Source organism: Eumetopias jubatus, unplaced genomic scaffold, assembly GCF_037043125.1.
Source record: "Eumetopias jubatus isolate StellerSeaLion01/CBP00866 unplaced genomic scaffold, mEumJub1_p1.0 scaffold_13, whole genome shotgun sequence".
NCBI classification, from domain to species: domain Eukaryota; kingdom Metazoa; phylum Chordata; class Mammalia; order Carnivora; family Otariidae; genus Eumetopias; species Eumetopias jubatus.
In genome coordinates this window covers 88,337,150-88,356,000 of record NW_028274819.1, presented here as the reverse complement: position 1 = coordinate 88,356,000, position 18,851 = coordinate 88,337,150, and the positions used below count along the sequence as shown (strand labels likewise).

At 42.7% G+C, this 18,851-nt stretch overlaps 1 protein-coding gene across 4 annotated transcripts in view; it reads left to right on the top strand.

Annotated features, from left to right (window-relative positions):
* APLP2 (amyloid beta precursor like protein 2) overlaps nt 1–18,851 on the top strand; it is an 85,973-nt gene that overhangs the window by 36,141 nt on the left and 30,981 nt on the right. For all 4 annotated transcript variants that reach the window (XM_028120796.2, XM_028120797.2, XM_028120795.2 and 1 more), the window contains exons 2-3: nt 11,586–11,759; nt 12,657–12,780. In XM_028120796.2, coding sequence (XP_027976597.1) covers nt 11,586–11,759; nt 12,657–12,780 — 298 coding nt within the window. The remainder of the gene's footprint in view (nt 1–11,585; nt 11,760–12,656; nt 12,781–18,851) is intronic.

Sequence of the window (18,851 nt, the reverse complement as noted above, 5' to 3'; positions counted from 1 at the left end):
AGGCAGGAATGGCAGCTGTGCGCAGGTTTGGAAGAATAATCGGCGTAGATGAAGTAGGAAAATGACAGGCCTGACGGAGGCCTGTCTTCAAGAAAAAAGGAATCGAAACCATTGGATCACCTCTTGCGTCAGACTGCACCGAGGGAGCTTTGTGGACCTTTTCTGACAGTCTCAGAGCCTGTGTTGATCAGTACATATGAAACCAAGCAGGTGAAAGAAAAGGTGCAGTTGCTATCTCTAAGAGTGAAGATAGATGCCGAAGAAAGGAACTGTAATCAGAGTACATTTTTATGGTATAATAATGTATTATAAATACATATAAATTTATGTATTATAAATACATATAAATACAAAATAGTATTGATTTGACCAACAGGGCAAGGGGAAGTGAGTGCATGAACATAGGGTATGGTGGTTTCTGAGTGAAACCCTTTTTTTTTTTTTTGAGAGAGTGAAAGGAGGAGGGGCAGAGGGAGAGAGAGAATCTCAAGCAGACTCTGCACCAAGCACAGCACCGGACTCAGGGCTTGCTCCCACGGCCCTGAGATCATGGCCTGAGCCAAAATCAAGAGTCTGATGCTTAACCGACTGAGCCACCCAGGTGCCCCTGAGTGAAACCCCCCTTTTTTTTTTTTTTTTAAAGATTTTATTTATCCGACAGTGAGAGACACAGCGAGAGAGGGAACACAAGCAGGGGGAGTGGGAGAGGGAGAAGCAGGCCTCCCGCGGAGCGGGAAGCCCGACGCGGGGCTCGATCCCAGGACCCCAGGATCATGACCCGAGCCGAAGGCAGACGCTCAACGACTGAGCCACCCAGGCACCCCTGAAACCCCTTTTTACTAGGGAGTTACTAGATAATGTCTGGACTGAAAAGGGTACAGAGATAAAGCCTGCTGTTCGACAAGGTGGAGGTAAATAGTGGAGGAAGAGCAGAAAGCGCTGCCTCAGGAGCAAGGGCCCGTTGAGATGGGGGACTGCTATTCTAGTACAAGCCTGTGTTATGTGGCTTTTCAGGCTGTGTACATGGATGCACTCAGCAACAGTTTTTAAAAACTGAAACTTGTTGGGGCACCTGGCTGGCTCAGTCGGTAGAGCATGTGACTCCTGATCTCAGGGTGATGAGTTCAAGCCCCCCACCTCTGGGCACAGAGCTTACTTTAAAGAAAAAATTGGAACTTGTTATACTGTGTAAGTTTCTTCTTTTCATTTGATTTGTCATTATAGATCTACTTCGTTGAAACTTGTACAGTGTTAATCATTTGAGAAATTGTTGAGTGATGGGCCGCCTGGGCGGCTCAGTTGGTTAAGCGTCTGACTCTTGGTTTCGGCTCAGGTCATAATCTCAGGGTCGTGAGATCGAGCCCCGCATCAGGCTCCTCTGCTGATCCAGGAGTCTGCTTGAGATTCTCTCTCTCCCTCTGCCCCTCCCCCACTCCCATGCGCTCTCTTTCTCTAAAGTAAATTAAATCTTAAAAAAAAGGGGGTGCCTGGGTGGCTCAGTCATTAAGCGTCTGCTTTTGGCTCAGGTCATGAACCCAGGGTCCTGGGATCGAGCCCTGCATCAGGCTCCCTGCTCCGCAGGAAGCCTGCTTCTCCCTCTCTCACTCCCCCTGCTTGTGTTCCCTCTCTTGCTGTGTCTCTCTCTGTCAAATAAATAAATAAAATCTTAAAAAAAAAATTGCTGAGTGATACCTGCTAATTAGTATTAGTTTAAGTGTCTTGGAAAAAACCAAAAGTGCGGGCTTTCAAGTTAGTTGCTTACTTGGCTGTGAATGACGACTTACTGTTATTCTAGGTGCTGTGTCCAGCCAGGTACAGTGGTTAGAAAACTGTATGAGGCCTCTCCCCTAGAGGAACTCACATTCTAGCAGAAGGGAGGTGGACCATGCAGGTGAATTGGCAAGGGAGTTTAGATTGCTTGAGGGGAAAAGAAAACATCCAGTGGGTTGGGGACTGTCCTCAGGAAGGGCCTGCAGAGGATGCACATTTGAGAGGAGTCTTGACAGTTGAGAATGTGCCTGCTCTGGGAAGAACAGGGGAAGGGAGTGCTAGATGGAGAGCCCTGAGGCAAGAAAGACCCTGACTTTTGTACAGACCCAAGGACCGGAAGGGTGGTGCTGAGCCCAGGGCTGGGTGATGGAGTGAGAGGGGTGTTGTGTGAAAGAGTTTGAATCTCTTGCCACAGAGGAGTGATTGATGTGTTCTGACTTGCGATGATTCAGAATGTTGGGGGAAAATGGATCAGGGAGGGCAAGAGTGGACATGGCTCCCTAGAGGCCCACTCGACAAGTGGCACAAAGTGTGAGTGTACTTCCGTGGTGGGGGTGTGTTTGTGTTCATGTGCATTCACACCCACACTTACATCCTTTTTATTCATTCTTTTTACTTGCACGGAGTGTTTCCCTTTCTCCTTGATGCATTTATTTGGTAGTTCCAGTGGCTTGAACCCAGGAAGGTTAATTAATGGTTGAGGCAGCAAGCAGTAAACATACCAACCAGCAGCTCATACTAGCTTTATTACTTTATTTTTTAAAATTGCTGATAATTACAATAATGCACATGGGCACGGGTCCCAGACAGGAAGAATCATTGTCTGCAAGCAGATCTGGTGTGAGCTGATAATCCAGTCTGTATTTACTTTTAAATTTAAATGCTACATAAATCATAGGAAAGATGCCTTTTTGACTTGCTTTGAACTTGGGGGGAAGGTGGAGCTCTTTTGTATTTTTGTTATTTTCAGTTTTAGTGGACATTAGAAGTTAAAGTAATTTGCTTCATCATGATTGGTTATCTGAATATGGCTTGCACCTAGTAAACATAGTAAAATGGTTAGCAGAACAGCACATAGAAAGTGCCATTTGTAATTTGAAATGTCATTTCCTCCCTCTTTGCCCTGTAAAAGTCATTTTGGCAAATTGTCTTATTTTCTAGTTATAAACAGTTACGGGTTACTCACCTAAGAATTTCTGCCCTTTCTTGACTTTCAACGTTACAGAACCTCAAATAACCAAGCCTTTGGTTTTCATGGAAAAGTAAAAAAATTAAGACATTTTTAGATAAGGCCATTAGTTCTTAGTAATACAGACTATCAAGTTACTGTTGCTATCATTTTATAAAAAAAAAATTTAAAACAAAAGATAATCATAGAATTCAGAGCACTCTTTCCTCAGAAGACAGCAATTCCATATCCTTAGACGTTCAGGTGCGTACACACACACGTGCACACCAGACCCTTCTTATTTTTCTCATTTTTCAGGCCATTGAATATTTGTCATGAACCCTATTAGCCCCCAATGAGTGTTAGGGAACCTCCACTTTAAAATGCCAATAAAAACCATCTTATATATTAAAACGTAAATGTTTTCAGTTGCATGGATTTGTTTTTGTTTTTGTTTTTAAAGATTTTAATTTATTTGAGAGAACAAGAGAACACGAGCAGGGGGAGGGGCAGAGGGACAAGCCGACTCCCCGCTGAGCCGGCAGCCCATTGCGGGGGCTCAATCCCAGGACCCCGAGATCATGACCTGAGCTCTTATCTTTTCCTGGATATAGTAAAGGAAAGGAGACCTAGCAGAATCAATTTCAGATCTCTAACATTAGCTATTCGTGTTTGCGGTTGTAACATCTGGAAGTCAGCGTTTTAGCCAAAGCTGACATGTGATTTCCCAACTTAACCTTGGTAAAATCACTGAGTTGAGTATATATTTTAGTGAAATAGAAATAGAATATTTTTAAAGGAGGTGTAATTTATTACATTAAGTACATGAGGTAATTGAAAAATGCTAAAATAGTGCCTAATTTTTAATGATTATGACTTAATGCATTTGAAATAAACAATATTATAAAAGCATTTGATTAGCCAGAAGTAAGAAGCATGCTTATAATTTCTGAGAATATTGCCAGCTTTGTGCTTGGATATCGCACAGAACACTCCCCTACCCTGCAGTCATTTGTATTATTTCTTTTGTTTGGTTCTTTTTGGTATTATTTCTATCATCTGTGAATTAATAGGAATGATTTAGAATGAACAGTAATTATTAATATTTAATCAGTAATACTTCTGGGTGTTTGTTATTTAAAATCATTTCCCTCTTTAAAGGTTTAAGAAACATACCCCTCATACATTCCCCCTAACCCTGCACACACTATTTATTTAGCACCCTCAATAAAAACCAAGTAATACTGGCCAGTGAGTTCAAAGGTTAAGCCCAAGTTCACACCATTTAGATCATGTTATATTAATACTCAAGCCTCCTGGCTTTCTGGCCTCTGCAGTTAGCATGCCTTCAACGTATGACAGGATTACTGCCTGACTTTGGAATCCTGCAGATTCCTACTCTGTGAGGAAGCTGTCTTTGTTTCCAAGCCATGTTCCTTAGGCATGGGGAGTGTCAGGAAAGTAGAATTCTATATGTTGTAGTGTGCACTGTGAACCAAAGTCCAAAGTTAATATTGTGGTTGTCGTTTATTATAATACCTAAAATTTGGGTAGCACCATATTTATGTTGCCCAGAAGCAAAAACTAATACTGAGAAGTTATTCCATGAGGTTGCATAGCTGGTAAGTTGAGGGGAATATCCTTCTCTCAAGAATACAAATCTAGAGAAATAACTTACACAGCGCTCTTTTGATCGCAGCAGTGTCTCAGTAGTAACTGCAGATTCATCTTGACCTAGCTTCCGTGCCAGCCGGAAGCTGGACCAGGGCCAGGAAGCCAGCAACTCCCGGTGATTTTCTTCTAAATGGGAGGGTGGTATTAAATTGTTCATGTAAACCTGAATTCCCACAGAAGAAAATGTGGAGCATTAATGCAGCCTACTTGAAGTATGTCCAGATTTAATAGGTAAAGAAGGCATGTGCAGTCTTTGAAGCCCATTTCATGCCATCCTGGATTTGGGGAGGATGCCTAGTCCCATGGGGACTTCGCGGGTTCTTCCCTGTACACTCGTAATTTAGGCCCCAGTGCTGTTGTTGTAGCCGGAGAGAGCTGAATGTTGAGGAGCCAGCCCAACTATAATGAGGTTAACATCTGAGGTCTTGCTCTGTGGCAGGTATCGGGCTTAGTGCTTCTGGGCAGCGTCTTAATGTAATCCCCACGACAGGCCCGAGAGGTGTAGGTATGTTAGGAGCCCCGTTTTACAAATCAAGAAATTTAAAGCCTGATAACAATGGCCACCAACATTTGAAGAACTCTTTTCTGTAGAACAAGCACTATTTCTAGCACTTTGCATATGTTAACTCATTTAAACCTCAAGACAACACTGTGATGAGCAGTTACTATTGTCAGCATCTTACAGATGAAGAAACTGAGGGCCAGAGAGGTTAGGTGACCTGCCAAAGGTGGCACAGCTAGTCAGTGATGGGGCTGGAACTGTGTCAGGGTCTGCCCTCCCTTTAAAGCCCTTGCACTTGGCCACCACCTCAGACACTTCCTCTGAGGTCAGGAGTGGAATGAGCAGAGGACAAATGGTTGGTCAAGGCATGTCTCCATACCTGCTGAAATCCATTTCTCAGAGTTCCTATTACGGGCAATTGGAAGGAAACACAGGAGCCAGTCCAGAACCCGTCCACTTGAGAATTTTAGGCCCATAAACACTATTCTTCTTCTTCTTTTTTTTAACATAAAAGTATTTTATGTATTTATGTATTTTTCAATAACTTTATGGAAGACTCTTCACTCTCATCTCGGGGACATATAACGGACCTCTCTTAAATCTTGGGGCTTAGATCCTTACCAACCAGTGTAATCCAGATGAACAAATCACTGTGTTCCTATAAAAAGCCTTGGAGACTGTCTAAACCATTTTTAATCTTGGAAATGATACCTCATTTATACTTTAATATTTAGAGCTCTGATAAAGCAGAGATTATTTGCATAAGTTACTGCCTATGAAAATAATACCTAAGAGCTGGCGTATGTCAGTAGAAGAATAATGGCTTTTTGCATTCAGAGTTTTCGCCCTAAACCTAATTCGAATTAAGTTCAAATGTTAAAACAAACAAAAACACGGCTAAGGATTTTCAGTTGCTGTAATGCAAACTGTCACTTTTAAGGACAGGTTTTCTCAGTTTGCTGCTAAAGCTGGGAAATGCTTAACAAGAATCCTGTTTTATTAAATAGTGGGTTGAATGTTTGAAGCTTGTTTTAAATTAAAAGCTTCACTTCTTTACTGCTGATGGAGTATACTAAAGGCTCCAAACTCCAGTGATCCTTTTGACAGTAACAAGAGTGGACTTTCATCTATATTAGGCTCTCGGTAGAATCGTAATAGTGTTCCCACTGGAGAGAATTTACTATCTGCACACGCGGGGTTTTACTGCGTTAGGATGTATGCTCGTGTGTTCAGAATAAATAGTATGTTTTTCAGGTATTGGCCTACTCTGATTATAACTTGATAGTGGCCCGACCTGAACATGTGTCTCCTCTTTGTGACAGATTGAAAAAAAAACTCTAAAGTTAGTTCAAAATAAAGTGGTTTGGGTTTTTTTTAAATCATGTTCATCACCCACCTGAATTTTGACCGTGGCTGCACGGTTTCAAAGTTGCAGAAATTCTCCAGAGTTCCCCTATGCCCTTTCCGGGCTTTCCCTGATCTCCACATCTGACAGCCTCGGTGCAATTGTCAAAACTGGGAAATTAACACCAGTACACAATTATTAACTGACTCAGACCCTATCCACATAATTACTCCAGTTTTCTCACTGACGTCGTTTTCCTGCCCCAGCGTCCTGTCTTGGCTCTGGTGTTGCATTTACTTGTTGCATTTACTTCTCCTTGGTCTTCTGAAATGGGGGAGCCCCTCTGTCTTTCTCATCGAGGTTCACTTAGGCCGCTTACTGCTGGTGAGGGAAGTGATAGTATGTCCACTGTGCAGTAATTTCTCTTCCCTTTTGTAGTCCATAACTACCTTGGAGAGATACCTTGAAATGATGGCTTTTTAAAACTTTGCTCAATTAAGTAAATCTCAGGTGGAGGTTGGTGAACACAGATTTAAGTCATTTTAACCTACGAATCATGACCTGCCAGGCAGAACTTGAACAAACAGGAATGATTATATAGAATCTTGGCACCCATTAATAGACTGTCCTTTTCTGACTTTTTCTTTCAAATCGAAGGTCTTTGATTATGAATGCTGTGCCTTTTGCTATCACTACCATGCAGGTGGTAACTAGATGCTACAGAGGCGTGCTTCGTTCTGTATTTATTCATACTGGGACTGTGTTAACTGGCCTTCCCAGGGCGAAGCTGGAACACTTGCCTGCCTATAATGCAGCACCTTCCCATCTGAGGAAACGTGATTCACTCAGTAAGGGGATAAAACTGTCCTCTTCAGAAGATGCTCCCTCCACAGCAGGCACTTTCCCAAACCCTGGAGCCAGATTAGCTCCTGAGGTGATCGTTTCAGTGGGGAAGGAAATACTGGGCTTACATTTTCGCTTTGAACTGAGAACGCTGCATTGGTCCTGAGCCGCTTTGTGAAGGCTGGTGGGACTGAGGTGGGCCCAGGAGCTGCATCTCTTGAGATAATAATTAAAGGCCCTCATTTAAATTAGGCTCAGATTTAGATTTACTTATATTTATTTATTGCTTTAAGCCATATCAGGTTTTCAACCAAGTTACTAGAAGCACTTTTTACCAAGTTGAGTTTCTGTCCTTGTAAAGCTAAACTCTTTTCGCTGAGCCAAATTAATAAAATGGAATTTCTTATTAAGAATGAATTATTAAGTAAAATGGAAGCGCTGAGCTGGGAAGCAATTGATGCAATTTGTTTTCAAAGCCTTAAAAGTGCTGCAATATGCATAGATCACAAGGACCGGCTTAAGTGCCAAAGCATGGGGCATTAATTTTCTTTCGTAGAGGATTCCAGGTTCACAGGATATCAGAAGTGCTGACTTGGCAGTGAAATCCCATTTGTAACATGTTAGATTAGGAAACAGATTGATTTATACATTGATGTAATGGATCCAGGCACAGTGTGTGCTTAAGAAAATGGAGGCACATTAAATAAGAGCATTTTCAGAGGAAAGAAGCACAAACATCACAGAACAAAACCGATCCTATTATACTCTAGGTAAGGTTGGGATATGTTTGATTAGTTGATTCCTAGACATGGTCCACAGAGGCTTTTTATATTTCAGATGATACCTTCTTGAGAGTCTCTTATGACCACAAGGATTAATCTTTCTGAACTCAGAAGTGAATCACTGCAGCATATTAGCTGTCTGGAATGATTCCAGTTACTCTCCTCTTTCTTGGTGGTAACTGATGTGAGGGGCTGCTTCTGCTTAGCTGCTGCTTCCTGTTGCTTTAACCTCTGGTATTTTAGACTCTCTTTAGGGAAGGCGATGCTGACCATCTCAGCACAAAGATCAAATGCACTCATCACTGATGTATTGACCTTAGTGGTTGACCCGTAAACTGAACATTTATACAGTTGGAACTCTTGTGGTCTTTTAGCCAACAACCATAATGAGTAACATGTGGAACATAATCTTTGGTGCTGATAAGTGGCTGCCTGCACACTTTTGACCACTCCACGTCTGTGGCTCGGGTGAGCTCATGTAACGAATTGACACTGTTTCTTACCTGATTTCATGTTTAGAGTTTAAGAGGTTAATGTCCTGTTCTCCCCCCCTCCCGCGCCCCAGTACTTCTACCACACTCGAAATTTTGTTTGTTTAATAGCTGCTTTTAATGTTAAAATATACAAGGCCAGAGGCTCCTGGCAGGCTCAGTCAGTGGAGTGTGCGACTCTTGATCTCGGGGTTGTGGGTTCGAGCCCCACGTTGGGGGTAGAGATTACTTAAAATCTTAAAGGGGCGCCTGGGTGGCTCAGTTGAGCATCAGACTCTTGATTTCGGCTCAGGTCACCATCTCAGGGTCATGAGATAGAGCCCGGCGTCAGGCTCTGCGCTGGTTGGGGAGCCTGCTTAAGATTCTCTCTCTCCCTCTGCCCCTCCCCCTCTAAAAAAATCTTAAAAATAAATAAGATATACGAAGTCATAGAATTTAGGAATTATTGCCCCACAACTTTTAGATTTACCTGTGGTGGTTTAATTATAGCAGGTTTAGGAAACACTCTCCTTTGACCTATTGCTTTGGCTTTCTTGCTTATATATTTATCATCTCTTTCTCGATTTTCTCTATTTCTGTCTGGGCTTTTGAAGTAGGAAGGAAAGAACCTAGGGAAACAGTAGGTTTCGGTAGTTAAAAGTGTCCCTGGGGTTTCTTGGCCTTTGTCTCGGTATTAACCCATTTATGTATACCCATTTTCCTCCATATCGTAATCCAGCATTCTAGCCGTAATCCTTAGATATGGCTCTCAAAAAAAGAATGGCCAATAGAAGAGGCATTTTGGTACACATATTGAACTCAGTGTTGAGAATTAAACACGTCTGCCTTGGGCGTCCTTACTCCTTTTAATAGTTGGTTTGAATTAATATACCATTAGAGTATTGCCTATAAATAAGTGCGTGTTCCTTTCCACAGATATCCTTAAATGTTCTTTTTCTTTTTCCTAAAGATTTTATTTTTAAGTAACATCCACACCCAGCGTGGGGCCTGAACTTACAACCCTGAGATCAAGAGTCGTGTGCTCTACTGGCTGAGCCAGCCAGGTGCCCCTGTTCTTTCTTTTTCTTATCAGCCTGTAGCTTTATATTATGCAGTTACATGGAAGGTCTAGGATCTGCCTTCTACTTTAATAAATGATTAATCGTCACAGTAGGGCTACAATCAATTCTAGTTGATAAAGTTGCTAATTGTTCTCTTCGTTGGATTTAATTGAGGTGTTTTTCAACCCTGATTGATCTTGGCAATATTTTCAACCCAAATTAGCTTTCTCCCAGCCATCCAACAAGTGTCTGTGCTTTCTTCTCTTGTACTGGTAAAAAGCAAGCTTATTTTAATAAGCTCCTAAGCAAAATGTGTGGAGGATGGCAAATTTTGCCTGGAGAAAGGTCATAATGTATTTCAGAATCAAATGTAGTCTCCTGATTGGAAGGACCATTAATGTCTGTGTCGTCCATCAGCACAAATAGATGAGAGTTGCTTAGAAAGCACATATTTTCCATATATTATAAAAGTCAGAGTTACCCTTTCTCTTAATTGGAAAACCATTTTATGTTAATTGCTCTTTTTAAAAAGAGCAACATGATAGACCGTACAATCTTTAACCCTATCCGCCAAGTTTTTAACATTTTAAAAAACGGTTTGATTTTTATTTTGAAAGAACTTTTACATTAGGGGAGACCGCAGAACTCCATTGTGGATGCAGCCATCGATATTGGCATATTTCTAGATGCTGGGATGCCTGTGTTTTTTCTAGAACGTGAGACTTTGTAGGAGCCTTAACTGTCATAATGCCTAGATGTTCTTTCTCACCTGTAATTTGTGATCTGTTAGTGGCTATGATCTTTTCACAAAGAAGAGGATACTAACCAAAGAAAGGCAATGGAATCATTGATTATTTTTATCTAATACAAGATAAAATTGTTCATGAAATCCCTTTTAGTGTTCCGCTTCCATGAATGATACCATCCCTCATTGAGGGGTGCAAGCCATGCTTGACATCTTCTTAACTAATCTGTCACCAAGTCTTGCCAGGTGTGTTCTCTGATCTCTCAAATCTGTTTCTCCGCTGTACCGCCTTAGTCCAAGGTTCCATCCTCCCTCCCTCGCTCTCCCCCTGAGTCTGCAACTCCAGGTTCCTGAGCCATCCCCTCTATACACTTGTTCCCCTTCAGTCTCTTTGCCATCCTGCAACCAGAAAAAAGTATCACAGCTGCATTTTGAAAATACTAACTTTGTGCTTAAAACCTCCCAGCACCTCAGTGATAAGACAGAAGTCCTTTCTTGGTCCACGCACTGTGTACGCTTGTCCCTGCATGCCTCTCCACCCTTCTCCTACTGCTCTCTGCCTCTCTGTCTGCATTCTCTCCATCCACATGGGAACCTCACAAGTACTGCTCCTCAGGAGGCTTCCCTGACCACCTCTGAACCCAAGCCTAAGTTAAATTCCCTTCCTGTCCGCTCCTTCAGCCCTGGGTTCTTTTCCTTCATAGGACATCTAGGGATGTGATCACACTTTCTTATGTGTGAGTATGGACTCTTGGGCTAGACTGTAAGCCCCATGAGAGCAGGGACCATAACTTTTGGCTCACTTTTGTGACCTAGGCATTTAGCATGTTGCTTTGCAAACTAGTAGCTGCTCGACAAAATTTTGTGTGAGTGAATCACTGGAACTTTAGCCATTCTGTACTTTTGTGGCTTACTACAGTAAGGGATGGGAAGTAGATGTGCTTGTATTAGAGCAGATCACAGTTGGATTACAGGCTCCCAAGTCAGAAGTATCCAGGTGGGGAGTGGGGGTTAGATTTTCCATTGACCTTTCGCTTTGATCATTGAAGTCCAATGGTCATTGTTTTTTCTGGCCTAACTCCTGGGAAAAGGATTTGTTTATGAAGATTAAAATAATAAATAATGAAGTTTTAAAAGATCAGTTCTGTTACAAACCATTGGATGACTGTGCCTTTCTGCTGGCTTTTTTGGAGTAAACGTGGATTTTTTTCTCCCCCTTCGGTAGGCTCTTGCAGCCAATGCTGGAACAGGATTTGCTGTCGCTGAGCCTCAAATTGCAATGTTTTGTGGGAAGTTAAATATGCATGTAAACATTCAGACTGGGAAATGGGAACCGGACCCAACAGGCACTAAGAGCTGCTTTGGAACAAAAGAAGAAGTTCTTCAGTACTGTCAGGAGGTAAGAGTGTTGCCAGAATGTGGAAATGGCTTTTTTTCTGGGTCAGGCTTGAACCTCGTTACCTTAGAAGACCAAGTTGCTAATGACAGAGCACCGGGCCTTTATTTCTAACTATATATGACATGACTGAGACTTGTCAGAGGCTTTGCCTGTGTGCGCTGCGAGCTCTTGGTTCTTTCAGGAGGGAACAGTGCAGAACCGTACTTGTAAACGGGTATGTAAACTTGTATGGAAACTGTACGAGTAGAGCCTGGTTCTCTTGGCTTCCCACTTACTATGGGAGGATGTGAAGCCAAACATGTCATGTGCATGTTAGTAAAGCCTGGTGCTCTTGGCTTTCGACTTGCAGATAGAAAGCTACCAGTATTGTGAATGATAATCTCAGGTCTGACTCAACTTACCTTTTGGGTCAAAACGTGACCTAGAAAGGGATATGAGATGCTTTACCTTCTTACCAAGATTAGTGTAGAGGGCCAGGGTTAAAGTATTACTCTCTAATTTCATCAGCAGACATTTTCCATGGACTTGCCTTTTAAGGTTTTTCTTCTCAGCTATTTCCATGCACCGTACAAGTGGACATGATACTGAATGGATTTATTTTGGGCTTGAGAGCTTGCTGCTTTTGTTAGGTCCTTAAATAAAGATTCCTCCTCCCCACTTTTTTTTTTTTAAGAGAATGCATTAGAAGTGGTCAAAAATCTACCTGTCAAAAGAAAACTAATAGTTACAGTATGTTTTTACTCGATGAGTTCAGTTAGAACCAGGAGTAGCAGAGTGAAGTTGAGATTTATAGAGCATAATGATGACACTGACATGAGGCATCCTTACTTGCAAATGAATGTCCATTTATTATGGATAAAGTCCATTTATTGTGCGTGTGTTTTCTTTTCTTTGCAGATGTATCCAGAGCTACAGATCACAAACGTGATGGAAGCAAACGAGCCTGTCAGTGTCGACAATTGGTGCCGGAGGGACAAAAAGCAGTGCAAGACACACATCGTGATACCTTTCAAGTGTCTTGGTGAGTGTCTCGGAGGTGCTCTTGGTTACAGGAACCTCTAGGAAGTGGAGGTTGCTCATTTTTAAATTTCATTTTCTCTGGCCTCAACATTAGTTAAGAAGCCGACGGCTGCAGGAATGTATTGTGGTACTTCTTTTTTGAGTATTTCCTGCTTTCTAGGGTCGATGGTTGACTTCTCTTTGAAGGTCATGACCTCTCCCATCGTGGGCATCCTTTGTCTTTTAAGGATGAGCTTTTTGCATGGCGTGAGTCAGAGTGCCGCCCTGAGAGCAGCCCAGCTTTGTCTCACATTGACGTTTGAAATTCCCGTTTTATAGTTGTAGTAGTGAGTTATACTGAGCAGCCTAAGGAATGGAGTCTTCTGTTCCTCTTACTTCATCCTATACACATTTGGCAAGGTACTGAGATCCTGTATTGCTAGCGAGACCAGACTCATGGGAGTTTTCGGGAGAAGTGACTCAGCTGCCTGAGCACACGGTAAGGGAGGCCAGGGCTAGGCCCTGTGCTGCCTGCCGTGCTGAAGGGCCCATGATGGCTACCGGGCTTTCTGAGCCTGTGGTTGGTGTTAATAAAGCTAACTTGATTAACACTGAGCAAGGAGTTTTTATTACCCAGAAACAGTTGTTGCTTCAAACGCTCATCTACTTAATGCATTCATCATCCCAACTACGTATCACTGAGACATCCGTATACTCACGTTATGTGTAGTCTGGGTGATTCAGGAACAGACGTGGTCGTAGAAGCTTAAAAGATCAAAATAATTTGATTTTTGATGATCCATGATAGGATTAACATAGATATAGCATCAACATAGGCATTTTGGGTAGTTTGTAGATGTATTTAATTTTAACCATTAATTTAACTCGCTCTACTTCCTCCCTTCATTAAAACCTTTCCTAAAGTGGAATAAGTTGCTTTTCTCATTCTCGGTATCAAAATAACAGGAAGAGTCAGCACCTAAATAAACAGTGGTTAAAATATGTAGAATTACTGTTTAAAGTATTCAGTAGGGGGAAAAGAGAGACTGTGCAGATGCTTACCACCATTTACTTTAAAATGGAGCATCATGCATTCGTAGTGTGAGACCTGGAAACCTTTGGTGTGGTTTAAGGATGTCCTCCCATTCCATTTGGCTCGCAGAAATCTCCGGGTATGAGGTTTCATTCACTCTCTATAAAATCCGTGAACTAAATGAAGCAAGAGTATTTTTGAGTGATTGTAGACTAGGTAGAAAGTACTTGCAGTCATTTTTCCCTTCGCATTGTTTCCCCCGAAGACTTTGCAGCCTGGTCTGCCCCCCTCCTACAGGCTCTTTGTCATGGCTCCACTCCTCACCCAGAACTCTGATCTGGAGATCTGGGAGACCTTTATCTCCCCACATGCAGTCAGTTTTCAAGCCTGATTCGTACCTCTTCAGAATGGCTTCTCTGCATGGTTCCCAAACTGCGCACCGAGCCTCCCCGGGGCATTGGAGCAAACTCAGGCCATGAGCATTGTGGGATATTTTTGATTTTCAAAGGAGACATCTCTCAGACATCCCATGAGTTACTAGCTGGAGGTATTCACAGTTTCAATATCCTTTGGCTCCATTCCTTTCAGTGACCTCCTATATTCCCGGACTGATATCTTAGTGGTTCCCGGGTTAAAGAGCCAGCGTCACGCCAACATAACTGGAGGAGGAGAAGAAAGGGTGATGGTGTTCAGTCGATTGCAATGTTGGAGGCTTTGTGCAGTGCCCAACAAGCACTAAGGGGTTAAGACACGAGGACTTACTAAGTAGTTAGACCTAACTACCTAGCTTTTGGCTATTCTTTTGGCTTGGTAGTGCTATGAAAATATTACTGAGACACTCAAGGGTGCTGTGACTCGGAAGTTGGGAATGTCTGGCTTATATCCTTTTCCTCCCATTGGATTCCTGCTGCTCTGGTCCCTGCCCGTTTGCCCTTTCCTGCCCGGACGGTAACAGTGGCCTCCTTGGGTGCTTCTCCGTTCTGTTGTCTAGTCTGTTGCCCTCTGACCTCAAATGAAGATTGAATTATTTTTCCTGCATGTAAAAGCCTTTAGTAGCTCTTCTTCACCTGAAAGATAGGTTGAATTAAGCTCCCTAGTTTAGGTTAAAAACTCCATAATGTGGCCCTTGCTCAGGCCTTCCCGGTTGTCTGTCATGCCCTGCTCTGTGCACCGCCCCTCGTCACTGTGGGCATCTCGTGGCTCCTGGCCACACACCATCGAGCTCTCATTGTTGGAATGCTTTTCCTCTACTTCCTTTGCTTGGGAAGTTCTCCCTTCAAGGCTTACTTCAGGGGCTGCCTCCCTTATTTTGTTTTTAAAAGATTTATTTATTTGTGAGAGAGGCATGAGCCAGTACAGGGGTGGGGTGGGTACGGGGAGGGGCAGAGGAAGAGAATCTCAAGCAGACTCTGCCTCCCACCCCAAGCACAGAACCCGATGGGGGAGCTTGATCTCATGATGCCAGGATCATGACCTGAGCGGAAATCAAGAGTTGGACGCTCAACTGAGCCACCTAGGTGAGGGGCTGCCTCCTTTAAAGAAAACTTTTCCTCCTTGTTACATTTTCTATCCAGATAGGCAGATTTCTGAAATTCTGCCATTGCTGCCATTGCATCTGTCACCCTGTACAGTAATGATCTGTTTCTGTATCTTTCTCCAACTTTTCTGTAAACACTGTGAAACCAGGGACCCTGCTCTAGCCCTCTTTGTCCTCTCGTACAGTGACAGTGTCTAGAACAGGACGCCCGTTTTAATAATAGTTATGACAAGACTGCTTACTGTGGCTGGTACACAACAAGTCATTCTCCGCTTTATTTTCCAATATGTTTTTTTTTTTTAAAGATTTTATTTATTTATTCATGAGAGACAGAGGGAGAGAGAGAGAAACAGAGGGAGAAGCAGGCTCCCAAGGAGCAGGCAGCCCGATGCGGGACTCGATCCCAGGATCCCGTATGTTGAATGTAGTTTGAATTTTTCAGTCTTAAGAACCAAACAGTGGGGGGCGCCTGGGTGGCTCAGTTGTTAAGCATCTGCCTTCGGCTCAGGTCATGATCCCAGGGTCCTGGGATCGAGCCCCACATCGGGCTCCCTGCTCAGCGGGAAGCCTGCATCTCCCTCTCCCACTCCCCCTGCTTGTGTTCCCTCTCTCACAGTGTCTCTCTGTCCGATAAATAAATAAAATCTTTAGTAAAAAAAAAGAACCAGTGAAATGATACTGTTAGTTAAATGCATGAAAGACCGTTTGAACATCAACTATTCAATACTTTCTTTGCATGTGGTCACTGAATAAAGTATTATATGGTCTTTGATGTTTAATTCAGACAATTTTTTTGTGTTTACACCACTATCCATTTTGACAACTTCTTAGCCAGTAAGTAGAGCCATCCACTGGTGTTCTAAAATATATACAGTTGCCTGAGGCTAAGCTAGTAAGGGACCAGGTGACTGGAGTTTAAGGGAGGTAGCAGGGCAGAAATACTGCCAGTTCTTCCTTGTCATCATTTAAGGTAGATTTCGTTAATTATTTTTTAAGATTTTTATTTATTTGAGAGAGAGAGCCAGAGCGAGAGAGAGCACAAGCAGGGGTGGGGGCAGAGGGAGAGGGAAAAGCAGACTCCCCGCTGAGCAGAGATCCCAGGACCCTGGGATCATGACCTGAGTCGAAGGCAGACGCTTCACCAACTGAGCCACCTAGGTTCCCCTTAAGTAGATTTTAATGTCTCTCTGCTGTCCCCATCCCATCTCCCCTTAGAGCATCCAGGTAGAACTGACCTTGGTTAATAATTAGCACCACTTTCTTTTCTCCATATTCTTAGAAAGCATTTTGGTGATAGTCTTTTAGAGTTGCTTTTGCCTTTTAAAATTAAGAATAATTTAAAAATAATTTCAAGTTTACAAAATGGTTAGAAAAATTGTACAAAGAGTTCCCGTATACTCTTTCCTCAGATTTCAGATTTTCCAACTGTTACCATATGACCAATATGGTAAAATTAACTGTATTCGCTCCCCCAACGCCCTCAACCCTCGCCCTCCATTGCTGGGATTTTGCGTTTGAGTCATTTAAGTTGGTGTCTTTTGGGGCGACTGGGTGGCTCAGTTGTTCGGCATCTGCCTTTGGGTCGGGTCGTGGTCCTGGGGTCCTGGGATCAAGCCCCGCCTCGGGCTCCCTGCTCGGCGGGAAGCCTGCTTCTCCCTCTCCCAGTCCCTCTGCTTGTGTTCCCTCTCTCGCTGTGTGTCTCTCTGTCAAATAAATAAATAAAATCTTAAAAAAAAATTTGGTGTCTTTTTATCTTTTAGTACTTCAGTGTAGATTTTCTAGAACCAAGGACATTCTCCTATATAACCACATCATCAAAATCAGGAAATTATCATTGGTCTGAATCTAATCTGCAGACCCTATTCAAGTTTCATCTTTTATCCAATAATGCCAGGACCTAATTCAAGATCACACATTGTATTTAGTCTCTCCTTGTCTTTCATGACCTTGACATTTTTATTATTTTTTTAAGATTTCATTTATTTATTTGACAGAGAGAGACACAGCGAGAGAGGGAACACAAACAGGGGGAGCGGGAGAGGGAGAAGCAGGCTTCCCAGCCAAGCAGGGAACCGGATGTGGGGCTTGATCCCCAGACTCTGGGATCATGACCTGAGCCGAAGGCAGATGCTTAACGACTGAGCCACCCAGGCGCCCCAACCTTGACATTTTTAAAGAGTACAAATTACTTTGCGGAAATGCCTTGCAATTTGGGTTTGTCTTACGATCCTTTTTTTTTTTTTAAAGTAGGCTCCATGCCCAATGCGGGGGTTGAACTCATGACCCTAAGATCAAGAGTCAGACTGAGCCAGGCAGGCACCCCTTATGATTCTTTTGATTGATGCATTTTTGAGGAGACCACCACACATGTGTTCTTCTTGTTGCATGATATTAGGCGTTGCAGGATGTCCGTTTGTTCTATTACCCATGGTAACTTTTTTCAATTGGCTAAGGTGGTGTCTGCATTTCGCTTATTTCCTTATGGACTCATTGTCCAGATTTGACAAAAAGAGGATCCAGGCTGATCCTGGATTTTCCCAATTCTACCCCTGGAGTCTGCCATTTCCCCAGGAAGCCCTGGTTTCTTTCAGTGGAGAATGGTATTTGGAAACCAAGTCTGGGCATTATGTGTATTTGTTGTACTAAGATATTGTTGCTTCTAGGCCCACTCAGCAGACAGAGTTAAGAAATACACATATATATACATCTGCATGTACACATAAATCCATATTTCTATAGCTACATGTGTATCTTAGAAACAGCTCATATTGATGCCTTCAATTCCATTATCCTCAGTATACTTATTTGCTCAGTATCTCCTGTAAATAATCAGTCTTTGCTTTTTTTTGAGAGAAAGAGAGAGAGTATAAGCAAGAGGCGGGAAGGGGCAGAGGAAGAGAGAAAATCCTGAGGATCGGGCTCCGCGTTGAGCACAGAGCCTGATGTGGGGCTTGATCTCACGACCCTGAGATCGTGACCTGAGCTGAAATCAGGAGTCGGATGCTCAACCAGCTGAGCCACCCAGGCTCCCCAGTCAGTCTCTGCTCAACAAGTTTGTTGAGATATCATTCACATTCTATATAATTCACCCATTTTAAAGTACATAGTTTAATGGTTTGTAGTATATTCACATTCTATATAATTCACCCATTTTAAAGTACATAGTTTAATGGTTTGTAGTATATTCACATTCTATATAATTCACCCATTTTAAAGTACATAGTTTAATGGTTTGTAGTATATACACAACCATACACAATTCTTTTAACATACAAACTGTACCAAACATGGATGCAGAAAAAAGTGAAAGTCCTGTACATTTTATTCACCAGAAATAATCATAATAAGTCTTTTTGTACATATTAAGATGAATACCACGTGTTGGAATAAAGTGATGGTAGAAGTATGGTTTGCTTTAGCCCTGAGACCCCCTTGAAGATAACTAGCTAATGGGGCACCTGGCTGGCTCAGTCTCTGAAGCATGCAACTCTTGATCTCGGGGTTGTGAGTTTGATCCCCATGT